Source organism: Pelodiscus sinensis, chromosome 6 (genome assembly GCF_049634645.1).
Source record: "Pelodiscus sinensis isolate JC-2024 chromosome 6, ASM4963464v1, whole genome shotgun sequence".
Lineage (NCBI taxonomy): Eukaryota > Metazoa > Chordata > Testudines > Trionychidae > Pelodiscus > Pelodiscus sinensis.
This window is the reverse complement of record NC_134716.1, coordinates 68,148,774-68,171,119: the sequence shown is the minus strand read 5'-3', so window position 1 is coordinate 68,171,119 and position 22,346 is coordinate 68,148,774. Positions and strand designations below refer to the sequence as shown.

Here is a 22,346-nt window from a genome sequence, read left to right as displayed (position 1 = left end):
TAGGACAAGAAGCAATGGGCTTAAATTGCAGGTTTAGGGAGGTTTAGGTTAGACATGAGGAAAAACTTCCCGTCAGGGTGATTAAACACTGGAATAAGTTGCCTAGGGAGGTGGGGGAATCTTTATCACTGGAGATATTCAAGAGCAGGTTGGATAGACCTCTAGCAGGGCTGATCTAGATGGCGCTTGGACTTGATGACCTCTCAAGGTCCCTTCTAGTTTTCTATGATTGTAAGCTCGGTTATACTGGTGCAGACCCTAATATAAGCACTAATTTTGGCTTAATATTTGCTTATTTTGGTTTATCTTAAGTAAATTAGAAATAGCTTTAGATGAACCAAAATAAGCCATCATTAACTCAAATCAAGAGTATCTTTCTGTGGACACTCAAAGATTTAAATCTGATTTATATCAGTTTCATTTGTAGCTCTACAAGCCCAACAGCCAGGTTTAAACCAATCTAAGAGTATCCACGCCAACAGCTGCAGTAATTTAGCTTCAGTAGTTTAAAAATCACATCTGTAATTTAACTAGTGTAACTTTACATTTGGACTGGGCCTCAATAGTTATCTTGGTAATGCAGAAGACGGGAAAGAATTTGGTCCATTCTGTCAGAGTCCAATTATACAAATATTACCAGCTACAAATCCCAAATCAGCAAAGAATTTAAGCACATGTTTAAGTCCATCTCTATTCAATGAATTACTTACTTAACTAAAGGTCTAAAGTTAAGTAGATATTTAATTGGCCAGAACGTGGAAGTGGTGTTAGAACTACTCTGACCAGGCAAAAACATTAACCTAACTCTTCCTAAAGAGTGACTGGAGACTGCTCCTTATGCATACACCATCTGGAAGGTAGAAGAGGGTTCTTAATTTCAAAATTGGTTATAGACACACATTTAATTAAAGCATATTTGTTAGCAATTAAATGGTGCTCTCTCTCAAAAGATGTTTTATCTCATTGGTTCTACAACTCTAACAGGAGAAAAAAGTTCTAGGAGACATATTTTTGTCATTAAAGTCACCAGAGAATACTCTTAATGCACAACAAGCACTTTTTTAACTTAAGAAAATGCTATTTTTATGTAGTTTAAGGACACTGCATGGCTAATCCTTAGAACAGAATCAATATTTACCAGGAAAATCATCCTACTGTTCTAACTACTGAACAAGCTATTAAGAAGTACCTACTGGGAAAAAGAAATGAGAGAATATTCTCTGGGGTGAAGGGACAAAAATATAGCAACATCATGTAGACCAGTCAGCTACCCTGTATACTGCCTCAAGATAGATGAAAATGTCTCACAACGAAACTGGTTATAAAATATTTCCAATGATGGAATTTTCCTTATCTTTAAGGGGAAGTGAAACATGGTAAAAAAATTTCTAATGTTATCTCTATCTTAAATCTAACTGAAACTGAGAGAAAAACTTTTAGATTCTATTTTAGGGCTTATATCTGTATGAAATAGTATCAAAGCACGTACATCTGATGATGTGGCATGCATGAAGGACCGAGAATAATGAAGCCAAGTGGGAGATATTAAAACCTTCAATGCCTTAAACATTTGTTAAATGGAAAGGCCAGGGTGGTTTTTTTGGAGGGGAGAGAGGTGGAGAGGAAGAGCTAGGGGGAGGTAGAAAGACACTCTTTTCTCCAGCCTGTACATTTAATAGGATTTACGAGCCAGGTGGGTTTGATGCACCCAGTCTTGGGGGGCTCCTGCAACAGAGATATAAATGAGTAGACTGTGAAAAAGAATAAAAGAAACATTTGTACAGATAGTGTTAAAAGCCTGGTAAAAAAATTTGTTACATGTGAATACAGCTTTCAGAGCTGGGGCTTTTTAAAGGAAATAGTGACTACAGCTAGAACGATGATGGCCACAATAGAAACCCTCAGTGATTAGGTGAAAGTAAGTGAAATACGAATCATGGGGGAAAAAGGGTAACAGCAGTATTCACTTTCAATACCTATGAAACCCCCTTTCAGTTAATAAGGTGGCCCCTTCCTATTTGTGTTAACAAATGCACAGCTATATTTGCTTGCAACAGGATTTCCCTGTGCATAGGTACTGTATACAAACTAAAGAGACATAGTAAAACTCCAATAGTCTGGCATCCAATAGTCCAGCACTCCGACAGTCCGGCATCAAAATGGCAAGAGCCTAGTGAGTGAGCTTCAGCAAAAAATGAGTCAAGATAATAGCGGCAGCAGCTGAACTGAGCAAAAAGGGTAAAAAAGGCTTAAAAAACTAAAACATTACAGTATACTGTATATAGTATGTACAATAAAAAGCGTTAAGAACACTTTATATACAGTATATAACCATCTTATAGTACCTCCTGATAGTCCGGCATATTTGATAATCCGGCATCACCTAGGTCCCATAGGTTCTGGATTATCGGAAGTCTACTGTAACTTTCTATCTCTATTAACTTGGAAAAGATTAGCTAGAAAGAGCCATATCTTGAACTTGACATGTACTTATTAATTTGAATGTGTAATTAATGAATGCGTAGTTAGGGCCTGGAGGCAGGGGAGCGCCCAAAGCTTTCTCTGCCCTGCGGGCCTCAGGATGGGGGAAGCGGCATGAAGCTTCCTTCACCCTGTCCCAGCCCTGCAAGTAGCCCACAGCACTTCAGAGTGCCACGTGCTTCTCGCAGGGCGGGAGAAGACTTAGGGTGCTTCCCCGCCCCTGACTGGCCTGAGAGTGGGGGAGCCCCACCCCTTCCTGTTTAGGTCCCATCCCTTCCAGGGTGGCCCAGGGCTACTTCAAAAATTTTTGAAGTGGCCCCTGGGCAAAAATTATTGCCCACCCGGCCTAAACTCACTAGTTATCAAATTACTTTTAAATGCATGAAGGTCCTGATTCCACTCCCATTAAAAATTAATGGAATACATATGTATGGGAATAATCTGAATAAAATGTAATTCACCAAAACTGTGGTTTTGTTTAGAGGACAAGTTCACAAGACATCTCTTTTACTGACATGCTCATTTATAGGAAAATTCTCTTAGAAACTGAAATTGGAAGTTCAGATCATCAAAACTTTAGGCATAACTGCAGATTAACACCCCATAAGTAGTTATTAGCAATGAGATTTATTTCTTTCTGATAGATATTCTATGATCTCCTTTTAGATAAGCTGGCATTTTTTCTTAATATACATATTGAGCTTTCTAGTGATAAATTACAGTATTTGTACTGTGCCATAGTACCATAAACAATGGTGGCTTCTCCAGCCTATGCCTGAGAATTGTGCAGGCAGAAGAAGAGTTGGGTGGGTAAAGTGTTTGAACCTGTAGGCTCTGCATTGATTTGTAGTCCACTAAATATTGGCTGATTTTCTTGATTAAAATCACAGGGACCACACACTTTTGCTTACCTCCCAAGGGCCTATACAAGGCCTATACTAGACCAGGCAGGTCAGCTTAAGGTACGCAATTTCACCTATGCATAATGTGTATCTGGAGTCAGCTTACCTTAAGCAGAGTAGTAGCGGCATCCACACAGCAAGAGGCCGACAGGAGCCAATGCTCCTGTCAGCTTCCCTTATTCCTCACAGAAGGGGGTGTACTGGATGCCGGTGAGGGCTGGACTCAGCATTTGATTTATGGGTTTATACAAGACCCACTAACTTGAATGTTAGAAGATCGACTTCCAGAGCATCACTAGTATGGTAAGTACAGATGTGCCCAAGATGACTCACAACCCCAAGACAGCTAGAACTGCAACTTCTAGTTTTCTGAAAAAATATGGGGTATTCTTCTAGTTATCTCTAGTAGAAACGACTCATAAGAAGAGATTGCAAAAGAGCACCATAAATATCAAAGGAAGCCAGACCAATCCCAGAAACACTACAAAGTTAAGGTATTTGAACTACACTGAGAGGTCTGGACCTTGCAAAACATTAGCCTAGCTCTTACTAAATATTAAGCATACACCATCCAGAATGCAGAAGGAGGTTCTTAATTTCAAAATTAGTTATGAAAGATTTAGTTAGAACACATTTGTTGTTAATTAAATGATGCTTTCTCCCCAAAAAGGGTGTTCTTAAGTTACCTTCCTTTATCTGGCTGAATAGAGTTAGATGAACACTTTTCCCCCTCCACATGCTCACAATTCTCACTCCTAAACAAGTCTTGCACACATGTCTCTAAAAGCAGGCTGTGGTCCTATGTGACTGCACAGACTGTTTTATATTAATATTATATTACATTACAAGGGAGAATCAAAAATATTGTTTCAAAGGGAACAATTCAACTTGCCTTCAACTATGCATCTGAACTGAAAGTATTATATAATTCCAGTTATTTGCAAATACTATTTATCCAAAACACACAGTACCTCACATGTAGTCCTAGCTTAGTTAATAACACTTCCGTTTATCCAAATGCCTAGTTAGCTAAAAGTTTGGATATTGCCTAGCAACACTGACTCTAGACAAACAGATAAAACATTTGCTTAAGGCCCTAAGCAGCCCCCTATTTGCTTTTTTTTTAAGTTTATGTTGAGAAGTTTCTCTGCTTAAAGCCTCCAATTGGCTAGAACTGCATCTGTCTCCCAGGCTATTTAATTTTTAACAATTCCAAAGGAGAGAGAAAAAAAATGTGCAGTTTAGTTCAGTTAGCCAATTTTTAATATTTTTCCAGGCTCTCACTATGCCTAGTGATCACTAAGAAGGGACTTAACTGACTTTAAATACGCAGTTTTAACAATTGCTTTAAATACGTGTACATTTAAAAATGTACACATTTAGTAACTGCAATGAGCTTTTTGCAGTCTATAAAAAATGGCATGTTTGAGGTCTCAAAGGAAAACTGATTAGCAAACAGTCACCATTAAGAATATCTGCATGTGTTTTTAAATATCTTTGTAAGCAGTCTCTCTGATTTTTAAATATCATATGGATCATTGACAGTAGCAAACACTAATTTCTCTACATATAATACAAAAATAACAAACCCTGGCTGTCTTTTCACTTGAAGTCTTCTTTGGGCTGTTCTAGTTCAGTTTTGGTACCTGTGTGTATTTTTGTACAGAATAAACAAGACGCCTAAATCTATAAAAGCACATAAGTTTCACACATTACTAACTGCTCCTTTAGAAAGATGCTAGAGAATCATTCAGTACATTTGACATGTCATTTGTTGGTTTGCCACATATCAGTATATTCAACACATTTTTTTTTTTTTTTACTGCACCCATCTGTGTGCTAGGCACACCACAGAACGCACAAACAATAGATCCCAAGTCTGAGGAGCTTACACTAATTGATGGATTTCACAGACAAATGAATAAAAGAGTGCACTAAATTTAGTTATGAGTACTGATTACAGAATCACATACAAAACACCTATATCGAAGCCCTGGTGGGGCATCTTGTAGGCACCGACTGATCTTACTTAGCAGAAATCGTCCTTTGCTCCCTGACACCACACACTTAATACTGGGGTAATTTTCTCTCTGCTTTCCCTCAAAGGATTCCACAGTATTGGCATTTAAAAGAGGTGAAGGAAGGTGGTCACTCACTGTGTGGGACTTTGAATATCTGAACCAAAACCTTTCAGATGTGCTTGAGTCTTCCCTGGACAAATAAGCTCTTCATCAACTCAACTACACCCTCTCTATTCTGACAGCAGTCTCTCATTCAACACCCTCCTTCCCTCTTCCCCCCCCCCCACTATCATCTACTGAAGCAAGAACTCAAGGAAATGACATCAATAGGGTGTCAGTTTCTATGAGCAAATGTAGTCTCTTCCAACTGACAGACAGCCAGGCAGATACTGAATAGGGTTACCAGATGGTTTAAAAAAAATACCAGACACACTTGATCTCAGGGGGGCGGGACGAGCCGGGAGAGGAGCGGGGCTGGCCCGGTGGAGGACAGGAGGAGCGGGGCTGGCTGGGGGAGATTGGAGGGGGGAGGGGTAACCGGCCAGCAGAAAGCAGGGCTGGTTGGGAGGGGGTGGGGAGAGTGGGGCTGGACTAGGGAACTGGCCAGCAGGTAGTGGCTCACGCAGATCCCAGGGTGCTACACGTCCCATGCACAGTCCCAGCAGGGCACACAGGCGAGTCCGGCCCCAGGGATTCCATCCCGCCCCAGCCCCGCCCCCCTCTCCTCTCTACCGTGTAGTTGCGTACTGCCTAGCTGGTAGACACGCTCACACAGTGTGAGTGTGTCTACCAGCTAGGCAGTATGCAACTACGTACTGATACTCATAATAATAAAAACAATTAGAAAATACCAGACATTTATATGTCCGGTATTTTCTCAATTTGTTTCCTGGACAGAAAGCTCAAATACCAGACTGTCCGGCAACCCTAATACTGAGAGAGCCAAGCAGTCTCCTCCCCATAGGCACAGGAGCGTCTATCTGTTATCAAATCAACTTGTCAGCTGGCAAAGAATACAATCAATCTGAAAATCACTCTCCCACCAGGGCAGATACAACTGGAAAGGCAGCAGATTTGCTGATATCTCCAGTTACTAATTATGTCCCCCTCCTTCAATTAAAGGACCCCCTCTGTTTGTGTTTTTTAATTTGTGAGTGACAGTAAAAAAAAGTTAGGACTTCTGTGGATTGTGGAAAGCTGCTATTTACTGGAGCAAGTAAAAATGTTAATGGAGAGAGCTCAAAAGATGGTATACAATGGACTTAGGCTTTCAGCTTCCTAATGGTTAGGCCCAGCAACATCATGAAACATGCTGTCTTTGCAGAAAGCAAAACTTACTATTAAGATTTTTTCACATTTTAAAAACTTTTTATTGTGGGTGTCAGGCTGATGTAACACAGCAGTGACTGCCAACTATGGCTTATATAAAAGGTCTATACACTATATATTAAAGGCTTCACAAATTATTTCTCCATTGCAAAAGAACTGACATCTTTATTGCATTATTCAGTAGGTGCTAGATTTTTTTATTGTGCCTTTCTCTGTATTTGCTATGGCATCTCTCACACCACAAGCAAAAACACTTTATTCATATTAACAGTTGTAATAGGAGTATGAATCATCTTCATGATCTACATAGCACATTTAACATACTTGGAAAAACTAAACAATTACTTTAGCAGTCAGAACACTCTAAGGGATTGCTGGAGACATTCTGAAATTAGTCCCTATGACTCCAATGGTGTAAAAAGAGCTTATTTATTATTACACGGTGGTGGGGGGCGGGGGGAAACGAGTGGCAGAGAGTCTGTCATAGAAGCAGAAGAATAGATTCTAAACACTAAGAAACAGAGTATCAGAAAGGGGGCCAGATATAGCAATGGACAGTGTTTCCAAGAGGCATGGTCAGCTCTGTAGAAGTTGTTCCCGACCTTCATACAATTGTTGACCAGCATGTACCTTGGCTGTAAGAATTCCTGAAAAAGAGATGCATCTGTCTACATCCCTAATCCCCCTTGCACTAAGGCCCAGGGCAAGATTCAGCCTTGAGGCATGTTGAGATAAAAGCATCTGTTGGATGCGCTATTTCCATGACATCCATGCTCATTGGGTCTTCACTTTTTGAGTGGTAATGACTTGCCATAGCTGCTGAAGACTAAGTATCTTTACACTGGTGTAATGGAGTATTTACTTTTAATAGCATGTGTTGCTGAGATGACACCATAGCCTACATCATTTAAACAAATCATTGTGTAACTTCAAACACTTACTCCAACAAAGATTTGATCTGCAGTAAATCAAAGCTATGCTACGCTACTTCGGTTATGTGAGCAACTGAAGCTGATCTAGCAAGATCCACTTACAGCATATACACCATGTTGCATCAATGGGAAATGCTCTCCCGCTGACTGACTTACTCTTTAGGGAAGTGAAGTACAGAAACCAATGGGGGAGTGCTCTCCCATCTATTTAGCACATTTTCACCAAATCTGTTAAAGTCCATGGCAGTATCAATTTCAGGAGCACAATTTAGCTCCATAGTGAAGGCACCCAAAATATTTTAAAAAGTTCTCCTAATGATATGTTTATTTTTGTTTCAGCTAGATCTGCATTTCTCAATTGTTTCTACAATGTTAAGCTGAAAAGCTTTACACTCTTTTCTGAAATTTGTTGATAGTTTACAGCTAATATGCATGATACTAGAAACAAGTTTTGGAGTGTGTTTGACACGCTTCCTTACTATAATGCTAAATGTGCTTTCTTGAAACTGGAGGAAATATAATTTGTCAACCATATGATATGTTGCACTTCCTTCTAAAACTTCAGCCACAGGGCCGGCCCACAACATTTTGGAACCTGAGGCGAGGAGCTCAAATGACACCTCCATGCCCCCTCACTTGGGCCAAAACTTTGAAAGGTCTCAATTCTGCCTTCTTCCTATTCTACTCCTCTCATTGCACTTCATCTTTGTGCATCTAGAGCAGAGAGGATACATATGTACCAGCAGCTGACAATTTTCTACACTCTGGGTCCTAGTGGCACCCCCCCCCCCCCCCAACACCTTCTGGCACCTGAGGCGACTGCCTCAGTTCGCCTCATGGTAAGGCCAGCCCTGTTCAGACAAATACAGTGCTGAGGGTCATACTTATGGTTTGCCTTGCACAACCTCAGATTTGCTTTCAATGGTTACACTGTGGAAAGAGACTAAAAAGGGCTACTACTCAGTTTCATAATTGTGTTCTCAATTACTTCCATAACAAACTGAGTGTATTTACAAATAAAACAATGATTTTGTTAAATTACTGGCCCTACAACCTAGAATTTGAAAGTCACAAAGTGTTCTTTTGAGCTCATTCACAGTCCCCGTTCCAAATTGTTCTCAGTCACATCTGATATAGGAATTACATTGATTTACACTAGGTATAAATTTAAATAGTTTAGCTATTAACTAATAAGTATGCATGAGTCATATGGGCTCCAGAGTACTAATAAAAGCAAAAAATAGCTTAAGAGCCAGATTTTGAACAGTGTTCCCTCTAAGATTTACCATCCATAAGTGCAATGAGTTTTGTCTTGTGTACCAATATTGAGGTCATGTGCACTTGTTCGGATGTGTGGCACTGTGGCACCCAAGTTATAAACCTCTCCTTTTTCCCCCTCTTCTGCCATGTCTCCCACCCTCCCCTCAACCCATCTGCTCCCCTGGTGCCTGCTGCCCCCCCCACCATGCCCCCTTTCTCCCTGGTACCCACCCCCCTCACCACCCTCTGCTTCAGTTCTCCTCATGCCCCTCTGCACCCTCACATGACTTGCTCCAACTCCCACCTTCTTCATGTCCACCCCTCCTTTCACAACCCCTCTTCTCCCCTCTCTTCTTCCTTCCTCTTGCGCCATGCCCCTCCACTCTCCTCTCCCACCACCACCCGGTTCTGTCACCTCATCCCCACTGACACCTTCACATTCACCCTCACCCCTCCTGCCCTTTCCCATCATTGTCTCCTCATGGCCCCTAGCTTTTGTCGCTCCTCCACCCTACCCCTTGGTGCCTTCCTCTTTCTTCTCCTGCCTGGATCGCCTCCTTTCCCCTCAGCACAATCCCCTTCCTCTCCTCACTCCTACCTTCCCCTTAATCATCCCTCTACCCCATACCTTACCTTCTTCCTTCCTGACACCTGCACCTGTTGGGTGGGGCAGCATGGCATGCAGCTGCTGGAGCCAGGGCTGCAGTGCTATATTTAGTGCTGCGTCCCTGACCTCACCTGCTTCCAGGGGCTGGGCCACATGGCAGGTGGCTGCCCCATGTGCCGGGGCTGGAGCCGGGCCATGGTGCTATTTTTAGTATTCATTCATTTAGTATTAGCAGTCAGGCTGCATGGTGGCTGGGGTCGCAGATGCATGGCTCTGTTGATGGGGTGGGAGGGAGTGAAATTCTTGGTGCACACCTACACAGACACGCACCAGACAGGGAACCCTGTTTGTGAACAATACTTCACACTACCAATTACCCTCACAGAGTTCAGTCAGACTACTCACACATTAAGACACAATCCAGCACTAGCAAAGGTGGTAAAATCTGGATTAAACAGAGAAACACACACAGAGCTACTTCAATATAAAACTGAATTAAACATACTGCCAATTTCTACTGGTGTAATTGAAAAAAGAATGCGACCATGAGAAGGTGTTTTCTTTTTTTAGAATTCTTTTCCTGAGCACTGTAGCCCATAGCTTTAGCATTCATTAGCCTATATCCTTTAAGACATTAGCTTCAGTAATCAGCATAAGGATTGTGAAATCCTATGAACTTCACTGTAGATAAAGGCCTAATGTGTTATGCCTAAGTTTTGGGAAACTCTGGGCTCATCTAGACTACGCTAGAGTGTCGAAAGAGGATATCTTCTTCCTCTTAGATGTGGAAAGTAGTTTAGACGCGGCTTTTTCAGCCCCCCCCCCCCTCCTTTGTCCAAAAGCCATGTAAAGCAACAGCTAAACTACTTTTACTTTCGAAAGCAGAGCTTTCCTGCAGAATTTGCATATCCTCTTTTGACACTCTAGCGTAGTCTAGATGAGCCCTCTGAATAGAAAGTGTTTAAGGGGGAAGTTTATCCGTAACCATACCAGCCAGCCAAGGAACATGAGCTAACACCAGATTTTGATATTTTAGGATGGGAACACATCTACAGATGTTTGACTACAAGAGCGTTATGGCAATGAACTGAGGTATACTATAGTAAATTAAGAGCATTCATTTGCTAACCTAAAGGAGACGGGCAACAAAACATTAACAGAGAAGAAAAAAAAAACAAATAAGGAGAAAAATCCCTATTGAAAACGTATTAGACATAGTAAGTCAGCATAACAAAATATGTATCCCAGCACATGTATGGGAGTGGGCGGGGGGGGTAGGGGGAGAGGAGGCAGGCAACAAAGTCACAATATTACAAATATTTTCTGAAACATGAATATTGTAACTACACACTTGGATTTCCAACTCAACAGTAATTTTAATACTGGGCCTGATCTTTGAACAAGAACATATCAGAGTGCAATGCTTCAGTAACTTGCAATGCTTCAGTAATCAATATAATTAATATATTATATAGTCCAGGGGTGGGCAATAATTTTTTATGGGGAGCCACTCCACGACTTTGGAAAGTGGTCGAGGGCCGCGCTCTTCCAAGATATTAATGGAGATGTGGGGTCTGGAATGGAGGTTGGATGCAGAAGGGAGCTTGGGGTAAGGGACAGGGGTGCAGGAGGGAAACTTGAGTCTGGGAGGGAGTTGGGATGAAGCAGGAGGTTGTGACCTAGGGGAGGGGACTGGAGTGCAGGCATTTGGGATGTCTCTCAGGGCAGGAGAGGATTGTGATCTGGGGCAGGAGATTGGGTTGCCAAATCTGGGAGGGGATATGGGTGTAAGAGCGGGACACAGGGTTTGGGTATGTTGAGTGGGGATAGGGGGGAGAAGAGTTGGGGCAGGAAAGGGCTGGGGAGCCAGAAGCAGGCTGTGGCTAAGAGACTTACTTGTCCGCTGCCAAACTAGCCTGCCTGCAGAGCTTAAAATGTTTCCCAGCCAGCCTGCCTGCTTGCCTGGCCATGTGCTTCATGAATAACTGAGCCCAGGGGAGGAGGCATGATTCTTCTTAGTTGCCTGTTATTCTAACAAGCAGCTCGCATTGGCTAATTTCTGCCAGAAACCAGCCAATGGGAATGTGCTGGGGGCGGGGCAGCTCCTAAAACTTCCCCCTTTCCCTCCCGTTTCAAAACAGCAACGGAGCCCTTCAGCCAGTTTTCTGCACGGCACACAGGGCTGCAGAGCAAGCTAGGGAGCCTGCTTGGGGTTCCCCGCTGCCTCTGCGGGGAGGATCTGGTGGCTTGGCGGGCCAAATCCAGCCCACGGGCCATATTTTGCCTAGTCCTGATGTAGTCCAATCTATGAATCATATGCTTGATTTAAAATTACCATTTCCTTAAAAAGCAAGGAAATCCCTGACATCAAAGTCATCACAATCACAGTTAGGTAATTGTTATAATAGCGAGGCAGGGAGGTCACTCTGAGTATAAGCTTTTCCAAATGTCAAAGGGCGTAAGTATCCCACAAATTCCTTTTAACATAACTTTGTATGTGCTAATTATCATTGTGCTATTAATATCGTCTCTTTGCTTTAGTACTCAAGACATAAAAATGCAGCAGTACTTCAACAGTCCTTCGTAAATTTTTAGTCAGGCAATAATCTCTTGCATAAATAGTTTTACCTGATTAAGGATGTAAGAACTTGCCCCTTAAAAATGGCTATATAAAAACCATGTATAGGTTTTAAAGAACAAATTGAACAAAAAATTCAATTTGTCCCAAACATGAGCCACTACCTAGACTGCCCTGCTGCCCCAACACCACAGAAAGAGGCAATTTGCCATAGTCCTTCATTGGCTATAGCATATTCCACAATCCCTACTGGCTTAGTTCTGTTAGCCAAGGCTTCATGTGTTCCCTACCCTTTCTGACCCCTGCTTGCTTGACACAGGAAGTACCAGACCCATACCACAACCCTCTTTCCCTTCCTTTAGCCCCCTTGCTTGGGTACGAAGTCAAGGAAGTCAGAGTATAACCTATGTTACATCTAGATCTGCAGGCTTCTTTCCTGCAGAAAGAGATCTTCTAAAAAAACTTCTTCTAAAAGAGCGTCCACACTGCCAAAGTGCATCGAAAAAGCAATCTGCTTTTTTGAAAGATAGCGTCCATTTAGTGTGGATGCTATCTTGCATTTTAAGCTGTGATTACTATAGACAGAGTAGCCACCAGGGCACCTATGCTTTTACCTCTTCTCTCTTCTTTTGAAAGAACTCCCTCTTCCCCGTCCACACATGCCTTTCAGAAAAAAGGCTTCTTCCTCATAGAGGCTAACCCATGTCGGAGGAGACCCTCTGTTCTTTCAATTTCCCCCCCCCCCCTAAAAGAACATGATTGCAGTGTGGATGTAAATGAAGTTTTTTCAGAAAAATGGCCGTTTTTCTGAAAGAAAAACAAAACACCTCTGTAGTGTAGACATAGCCCTAGGGTGTGTCTAGACTACATGCCTCCTTCGACGGAGGCATGTAGATTAGCCAGATCGGAAGAGGGAAATGAAGCCGCGATTAAAATAATCGCGGCTTCATTTAAATTTAAATGGCTGCCCCGATCTGCCGATCAGCTGTTTGTCGGCAGATCGGGGCAGTCTGGACGCGACGCGCCGACAAAGAAGCCTTTCTTCATCGGCACAGGTAAGCCTCGTGAAACCAGGTTTACCTGTGTCGATCAAGAAAGGCTTCTTTGTCGGCGCATCGCATCCAGACTGCCCCGATCTGCCGACAAACAGCTGATCGGCAGATCGGGGCAGCCATTTAAATTTAAATGAAGCCGCGATTATTTTAATCGCGGCTTCATTTCCCTCTTCCGATCTGGCTAATCTACATGCCTCCGTCGAAGGAGGCATGTAGTCTAGACACACCCCTAGAGTGAGAGGTTTTGGCTACCTCTTACTGGGTGGTGTGACCATCCTAGCATCAGGTACAGTATGGCCTCAGGTAACTCACTGGAACAAAAGAAAACTGCAGAGTGCCAATGCCACTTCTATTTTATTCCCTCACATAAAGGAAATCAGTTTTTCAAAACACACCTTACTCATTTGGATGGAAGTATTTCTTCTTTTCAGGGTTTCAGGTCATTCAGCATGCAATATTAAATAGAATTAGTACAGTATTTTGTTAAGCAGCAACCACCTTTAAACTGTAAATCAAGAGTTCTAGATAAGATTGCTAAACAGAGTTATAGGCTATGGTAATACAAAATTAACTGTTATTCAAGGCACTCACCTTATCTGCAAGACCAAGGAAGAATTGATTTTCCAGCCTTCTACAGAATGTTGAAAGATTGAAGAGCCACCCTTCTGAATTATTTTATCAGAGCTATTGAGCATTGATCTACTCAAACTCATCTCACCATCTCTGAAATGCAATAGAGAGAAAAAAAAAAAAGACACCATTAAGGTAAGGTTGAAACTGCTGGGATGCTTTTTCTACATAACAAATCACAAAAAAGTGGTGTTTTATTTATATACATGAGGAAAAGCAGAAAGAATTTCTCCCCATATCCCCACTCATTTTACATGTTCAATAAAACAATTCCAAGACGACCCTAACAAGAAAATGGTATTTAGATACACAGAAATGCTTAATCAGAAAGATACATAAAGGCAAGGTAGTTGAACTGCTTAAGTTATTTTATAATCATATACCTTGAATGCAGAGAAAACAAAATATAATATAAGCTTTTAATTGTGACTATGGGCCCAAACAGCACAGATTTGGGCCAAAACCTACATTCCTGAAACATGTACTCCCATTATTAAGCTCTGAACTCTGTCAATTCCCCTCTCCACATACACACACTCAATTTCTCAGTTATCATGACTTAATACTACAAGGCTCCCACATGTGGCATTTCAGGTTACTCAGGCATATTCTTCCTTGATCTGCTCATGGAATTTCTCTACAAGTTCACACATGGAGCAAAGGGAGAATATGTCCACAGTAACTTAAGCTTGATTTTTAGGAACTTCTGCACACGCATATGCTTTACACAACCATAAGAGTCCAAGAATGAACTTGTCAGAGGTTACATACTAAACTGAGTCAGACCTGGACATATTTTAGGTGGAAAAACTGTGTGTACTGGGGCAAGGGGTGGAATATGTATGGAGCGATTGTAATTAAAATCAGGCAATAATAATTATCATAATGGCCAAAGAACCACAAATCTAATAGGACACCTAAAAAGTTACAAATAAAAATATCAAGAGTACCATTCAATCTCATTAACTCCAGCAGAGATAAAAAAGGCAAAATGTGACTCCCCGAGTTCAAACTTTAGGCTCTTTAATCCAGAGTTTCTTAATCTGTGGGTCAGCAGAATGCATCAAGGTTCTGTCAAATCCTGGTGCACAGGATCATGGCCCCCACTTACATTTGGCCAAACTGCTCTTCCAAGGGGTCAACTCAATTGCAAATTTGATTGGCACTGCAACTCCATGTGCCAGTTCACAATCCCACTTGCATAAATGTGCCCCTTTCCAAATGTCCTCTTCAATCAGGAAGCCAGGACAAACATGAGCAGCATTGAAACCCCAGAAGTCACAACACCCAGAGCAGGATGCCAAACACAGCCAGCCCCACAGACAGGAGCAGCTGCTATCGTACACATGGTGTACACAGTTAGTGTATTAAGTATTAAAGTGTATACTATATATTGTGAGTAAGAAATACTTAGTAAGTCAGATTTGTTGTGCTAAAGCTATTTACTGACCATGACAGGCCATAAAGACATACAAATGGACCCTGAGCTCAAAAGAGTTGCTTTACCCGACATTGGATAATATCATTACAGTTAGAATGCCTTTCATCCAATAGTATGTCAAATTATTTGACCAACTGGATGTATCACTCTCTTTAACTACAAAGTAAGCAACCTAAGACAGACAGACCAAAAACTTGGCTCTTGTATAGAGCTTTTCATTAATAGACCTCTTATCATGAGCAGGAGGTGTGCTGACCAGCACCCGGTGACGAAGGGGTTAACTTCCCGTACCTAGCAAAGGTGTCGGCAAGGGGGCCAGGACAACTAGTCAAGATAGAGAGTTGAAATTTGAATTGGATATAGGTTGCCTGCCTGCTTTCTTTGTGTAGGAGAATTAAACCCGGAGTTGAGACACATAGAATGATTTAAACCCAGGCAGAACTACCATGCCTCCTCCTTCCCCACACACACGGATTTCAGCGCAGGAGTGGACTGAACAAAGAGAAAATTAGAAATGAGCAGGGCTTGACAAATAATGTAATCTTCTCGCCTGTGGCGAGTAGATTACAATCCGGAAGAGCTGGCGCAGAGCGATCTGTGCATGCGCAGAGTGCAGAACCGCGCAGCTGGCGAGTGGGGCTCACCACTGCTTGGCGAGCCCTGGAAATGAGTACCAGGGAAATGTGGGTTCGGTTGTGTTCAGGGTAATTTTTCTTTATTTTGTGGTTTGGTTTGAACGGCTTGGTGTGAATCTATGCCTCTTCTCCCCATTTACTACCATCTAAGTATTGAACCAGAGATTTTTTTCCTCGGTTTTGAATTTGTTTTCTTCAGTTGCTCTGTAACATCTAGCAACCAAGCATGCTTTATCAAGTTTATCTTTTGTTTTGTAATAAAAATAACTTCTGAAGGTGTTTGATTCTTGTGTCCTGGAAGGTCTGTCTGTGTATCTGCATGCCTCTGACTGAGGGGTCAGCTACCAGAGACTGCAGTTTGTTTTTCTCTTTTCTTTTTCAAGCTTTTTTGAGGCAAAAGAGCTTGGGGTACCCTGGGGCTGGTTTCGTGTTCACCCTTGGTTTTTAAGGGATCAAAAAGCACTTGATGATGGCAGCAAATTCCCCAAAATATGTGTATTAGGATTCTGGGGGGGAAGTTTTTGTAACCAGTGCCTGTAGAGACAAGATATTGAAGCTCTCTGGTGGGCCCCCACCTTCTGCATTCAGAGTGCTGGAGTGAGGAACAGCCTTGACAACCTCAAAGAAAGTAAATGGAATGCACCAGCTGTTACACACCAAGTTCTTTGGGTCAGAATCTGTTTTTGTTCCGATTGGGCAGAACCCCCAAAAATGAGATCCTGATTGATGATGGGAGCTCCTAGACGTTACAAAAGATTATATTTGGCAGTAAATAAGTAGTACAGTCTAAAATGATTAATCCAATCCCATTTAAACTGCAGCAGAATTTTAGTTAGCCTGCATAAAGTGGTCGAACACGGTTTCACAGCTCATCCGAAAGACAGCACTACTAGCAACCCTGTGGTCCATTTCTATCATGCTGCGGTTCTGATGTAGTACTAATTCGAGGCAAGATACCACTTTCTGAAAATCAACTGTATAATTTTAAAGATCTCAGACCTTTATGCAAGTTATCCTTTAAGAGGGTAAGAGGATGTTGGAAAAAGTCTAAATGCTCATGTGCGATATTCCCACTAGTGTCAACGAAAGTTATCTAAATACATTCTATGGGAATGATCTCGATCAGAATTCATTTAACCATTCTGTGGCAATTCCGCAGGCAGTAATTCTGTACAAAAACAGTGAACATATTTACTGCATATATTTGCCCTACAACAGGATACTATACATGCATCTAAAGGAAAATTAAAATAAATCAAGTGAAGCATACCATACAATGGTATATTGGAGAGGACTCTGGTTTATCGGAGATAAAAGTAACCCATTAAGCACTTTTACACAGTGGCATGCAAGACCAAATGAGCAATTACATTACTTGTATCTAAAAAGTACTCTACCATTTGAAACGTGGTCAGGCCTGCTGATGAGGGGAGTGGGGAAGTGGGCAAAGGGGGCAATTGCCCCAGGACCCAGAGACAGTAAAGGATCCGGGGTTCTGAGTTGCTGTCACAGTAGCAGCAGCATCCAGGAGGCTTAGGCCTTTTAGAATCACCACTGGAGTGCTGTGCAGCATGCTCCAAAGCCTTCCATCTCTGAAGGCTCGCATCATTATAACTGGGTGGCACTATGGGCTGGCTACCACATCTCTGTTCCTTTCCGGTCAAGGCCCTGCCACTTCTGGGACCACTGAGGCCCCGCACCTGGGGCCTGGTGTTCCTGTAGACCACCACGAATGTAGTTGATTTGAGTCTACAAGATGATTTGAGTCTACAGATACATGAACTACAGACATGATACAATAAAACATCTTCAAAAACCATGTTTTCAGGAGCTGGAAGTCTCAAATATTCTATTGCATTTGGAGCAGAGTTTCGCTCACTATAGTGCTCTCCTTATCCCTTCTTTACATCTGATTTAATATATCAGTAGATACGCCACCACCAACAAAAAAAGCTACATTTATATAAAGCTAAGCATGTGCCATGACCATCTAGTTCTTCTTTGTGTAAATAGTCTGACAAGTGTAACAATAAATTTGGGCTACAATCTACTCTCCATATTTATTTGGAACTACAACTGATATAGTGGGAAGCGCACCTAAGGATCAAGGGCTATTTAGAACTGAAAGCGTCAACCTTGATGCTGAATCTCCTGACTTTGAAGATACATTATATTCTGTTCACATACAAATATCCATTAACTGAGCAATGTTGGGTAGAATATGGCCCAGCTGGATTTCCTGACCTCTCTTTTCTGGCCTTCAAGCAATGCCTCAAACTCACCAGAAGCAAGCTTTACACAAACCAGGATACACCAAAGCAGCACCTGACCCTGCCAGAACAACAGATGCAAAACCTGAAGACACATTTCCACTGCTTGATGCTCAACACCACACCTTTCAAGTTCCATGGGTTATATATCTTTCTATCATAAGATGCCCTGGCTAAGGAACACAAACATCACATGCTCCAATAGCTATCGCTACATTCTCAAATGAACTCCCACACTGAAACGATAAAACACAAAGACACCATATGAGCCACAGGCAAATGCTTCTCACAAAACGGTCACTCCACACCACACTTCTCAGGCCTTAATCAAAGGAAATCTGCAAACCACCTTCAGAGACAAGCCCGGAAGCTTAAACTGAACTTTTCTAGACATTAAAAATTGATTGAGAGAGACTGTTTTTATGTATCATAACAACAACAACAACAATTAGGGACTACTTTTAAAAATATTTAAAATTTATGTTATACATACCCCCAGAAGCACATATATTAGGATACATGTTTAACTGTAGACAGAAAAGCTAACAAGTTTTAAAACATCTTTTTGGGCATGCAACTAAAATATTAGCATTATATACAGACAGTCCCCGAGTTACGCGGATCCGACTTATGTCGGTCCGCACTTACGAACGGGGCCCTCCCTCTCCCTGGTCTGCTGGAGACCAGGGAGAGGAAGCAAAGCGGCGGAACACGCGGGCAGCGGACAGCCCAGATGCGTCTGCAGACCAGAGGGACGGGGAGCAAAGCAGAGCAAAGCCGCGGAGCACACGGGCAGCTGACAGCCCAGACGCGTCTGCAGACCGGGGGACGGGGAGCAACGCAGAGCAAAGCGGCTTCCTGGAATCAGCCGCTGATCAGTTTCAGCAGCGGCTGAATCTGGACGCCAGTTCCGACTTACATACAGATTCAACTTAAGAACAAACCTACAGTCCCTATCTTGTACGTAACCCGGGGACTGCCTGTACTGCACACACAAGAAAAGTTAGATAAGGAAGGAATTCCAAGACCCAACAGCTGTGCCATAGCCCCAAAGGGGAGGAATCGTGGGCACCCTGTAAATGGGAAAAGGAGTGGAGAATGAATTGACTCTCTAGAATACATACATTTGTAAAGAAACTACTTAACCCAGAGATTTTAGCAGGACAGAAAGTCATAGCCCAGGTGCGTTCTCCTTTATTAAGGGTGATACAAAAAAATACATGATTAACCATGTAAAATACAAGGGGGCTCTCAAGCTTAACTCTGGGCTGGAAAAAGGCAGGGTAGAAGGCACAAACAAGCTTGCTGCAGCCTGGCAGAAGTGGAACAATCTGTCCGGCCCCACCGCAGCTCTGTAATTAGCGGAGTTAACGAGGGAGGAGGAGCCCTGCTATATGAACTGTTAGGTGCTTCTTTCGGAGATTGGGGCAACCTGTCCGCTCAAACAAAGGCTCTTTCTGAGGCGAGGCAGCGCTTTTCCTGTTGACTTGCAGACAAACGCTCGCAAAGCGAGTTACCCGGACATGCTACGAGGCAACCACAGTGCCTATCCGGAGCTGCTGCAGATGCTCCAGCCTCTCGGCTACAACCTTTCCGCCAGCTGCGCACAGCTGCTTGTCTCGGTCTCGGCAACCAAGCATCCGGGGAGCAGGCGCTCCAGCCGCGCCGCGTCCGCCCCTCCCTCCAGCAGCACAGCTGCTTGCCAGAGACCCTTGTTGGGATGAAGGAGCAGCGCTGCCCTGGCTTCATTCCAGCATAGCTGCCTGTCAAGGAACTTGGAGACGGGATGCTAGCGGGGAGGGTGGGGAAGGGGCTTCGCACTCGCCTCCCACTAGCATAGAAAGGAGGGAGGTGGAGAGATGCGCTTGCATCCTTCGCACACCAGCCCAGCTGCGTGCGTCAGCAGCCGGACCAAGCCTCTCCGAGGCATTGTCAGGCTGGCAGTGAAAGGCAGAAGGATGCACAGACACCAGCCTGTGGCCGGCTCTCCATGCTTCGGGGTGCGCACATGCACACACCGCCTTCCCAGGCACGCCAGCCGCACATGGAGAGCGAATCATATTGCACGCATGAATACAAATTCACCGACAGAGAAAGGGCCATGCCCCCCTCTAAGTACAGCTTCTCAACCCCATCGCACTCACACCTTGGTGGGTGCACGTGGAAGGGGACAAAGGTGTACCCATCTCTCCTTCCTGTAAATGATTAACCGGGGATCCCCTGTTCTTCCTCACACGCCCATTCTCAATGAACCCTGACAATAAGTTACGCTGCTTTGCATTTATCTCGTGCCTCTAATCCAATGAGCTCTGAGCGTTTGCAAACATTAATGAATAAAAACCTGCTGTGAATGCTTCCCCTCCCCCCAAAAAAATCGATTTTTACGCTGGTGGCAAAAATACAAATATTACAAAATTCCCCTGTGTTATCGCATTTCTGCAGTACTTGGCTTTCTTTAAGAGGAGATGAAAGAATAAAAATTCTACAGTCATCTCTAGGGGACGGAAACAAAGACTTGGCTAAGAAACCAGCTTCTTCACGTTAGTTTCCAGATTAACATAAGAAGTGAATGACTAAAGAGAAAAAAATTAAGCGAGGAGGAAGACAGCAAGCAGCTTTTAGTCTTTCTTCTCTCCATCTATGGTTAAGACAAAAGAAACAGGCGGCTGGCCCGTGCAAGAAAAGGTTTCCAAGAGGAAACGTTTGAAGAATGAAGGGGATTTTATAATCTGCTTGCTGCTTCCTGGGGATCCGAGTACAGGCAGTAACAACCATCACCAAAGTTAAAACAATCTCCTATACAAACTTCAAAGCAACAAAGACAGAAAGAGACAGCTCCTTGTTATCGAACATTCACGTTGGGAAGAAATATCAAGCCAGGAAACGAAAAAACCTTGATTGTGTTATTATGGCCAATATAACTACCACACAGGTGTCCCAAGCCCGCAGTAAAAAGCCCTTTCCCGGTGTTATTGTCTATATCACAAACAAACCACAAATCTGATACGCCGCTAGTTTCAGAACTACACAACACCCTTCCCTATTTACAAGTGGTCTGCTTTCAGCCGCTTTCAGCACACCCAAAAGCAACCATTCGCGGGGCGTGCTGTATTGAATAAGCCTCACATTACACGTTTGCTTCTCTACATCTCCCAACTCTTCATTGCGAGACAATTCTGCCGTGTCTGTTGCCCTTGCCCGCTGAACACTGAAGCAATCACCACGCGTATACACGCAAAGTTGGAACTGATGCTAGCATTGTAAAAACAAGGAAATGGGGGGAGGGAAGAGATCTGCCCAGAAAAAGAGAGAGAGACAGAGAGAAGCAAGAAAGAATCTGAGTCATTTAAATGTCACACGCGGCTTTCCCTTTGTCCAATCCTTACAAGTCAAGGCTTTGCATTTACCCCGTGAGTTGCGCTTCCTGGTGCTCCTCAGTCCTCGCTATTTCTTTTGTCTTATAAAAGATCAGGAGGATACTTATCGTGCAGATAGTCCACCTCTTCCTGACGGAACGCATGTCTTCTCCCAGCCTCCCCCCCGCCCCCCTTTGTTTGGCAGGAGTGTGCAAAACACACACACAAGACACAAAGACTCTACGCAAATTGGGGTGGGGGTGAAGAAAAGAGCTGCCGCTAGTATGGGCAGAAATCACAGGCGGTGGTGGCGGCGGCGGCTGCTGCTGCTGCTGCTGCTGCTGCAATTGCTGCTCCTCCGTTGGGGGACTAAGTCCTCCTCCTCTCCCCTGGCGCTGCCCGGACTCCGTGTGCGCATAGACGCGCCGCGACTCCCTCTGCCTCAGCAGCCACCCTCACGTTTCTTCCCCGTGTAGAAACCAGGCGGTAGCAGCCACAGCGCCAGACTCCGCGCCGTCGCTAGTCCCTCCCTCTCGCTAGCGGGGAAAATGATGAGCACAGCGCGGCCAATAAGTGGCCGCGGGGGGCGGGACGGCTGCAGCTCCAACTTTAAAAGGCTTTCCCGGAGCCGCGAGCTGCTCTGGAGTCACTGGCTCGCGCCACGCGGGCTTCGAGCCCGGGAGAAGACTCCTTAGGACAGACTCTCCCCCTTTCCCGTTTCTGACTGCAGCTGCGCATTGTGCAAGCCCTAGTAAAGTCACCACGCTGCACAAATCCCGTGTCATACTAGTGCTTGGCACTAACTGGCGTCAATTAATCAAGTTATCCAGTCTGCAGATGGTTAGCAAT

General features: G+C 43.6%; 1 protein-coding gene across 4 annotated transcripts in view; it reads right to left on the bottom strand.

Moving 5' to 3' along the window:
- The window catches only part of ST8SIA4 (ST8 alpha-N-acetyl-neuraminide alpha-2,8-sialyltransferase 4), a 103,252-nt gene extending 81,453 nt beyond the window's left edge, over positions 1–21,799 (bottom strand). For 3 of the 4 annotated variants that reach the window (XM_075932075.1, XM_006128785.4, XM_075932077.1), the window contains exons 1-2: positions 21,549–21,799; positions 13,757–13,888 (exon numbers count right to left, since the gene is read on the bottom strand). In XM_075932075.1, coding sequence (XP_075788190.1) covers positions 13,757–13,888; positions 21,549–21,661 — 245 coding nt within the window. In that variant the 5' untranslated portion in view covers positions 21,662–21,799. The other variant, XM_075932076.1, reaches the window with a different exon arrangement.
- Between the last annotated feature and the right edge of the window lie 547 nt (positions 21,800–22,346).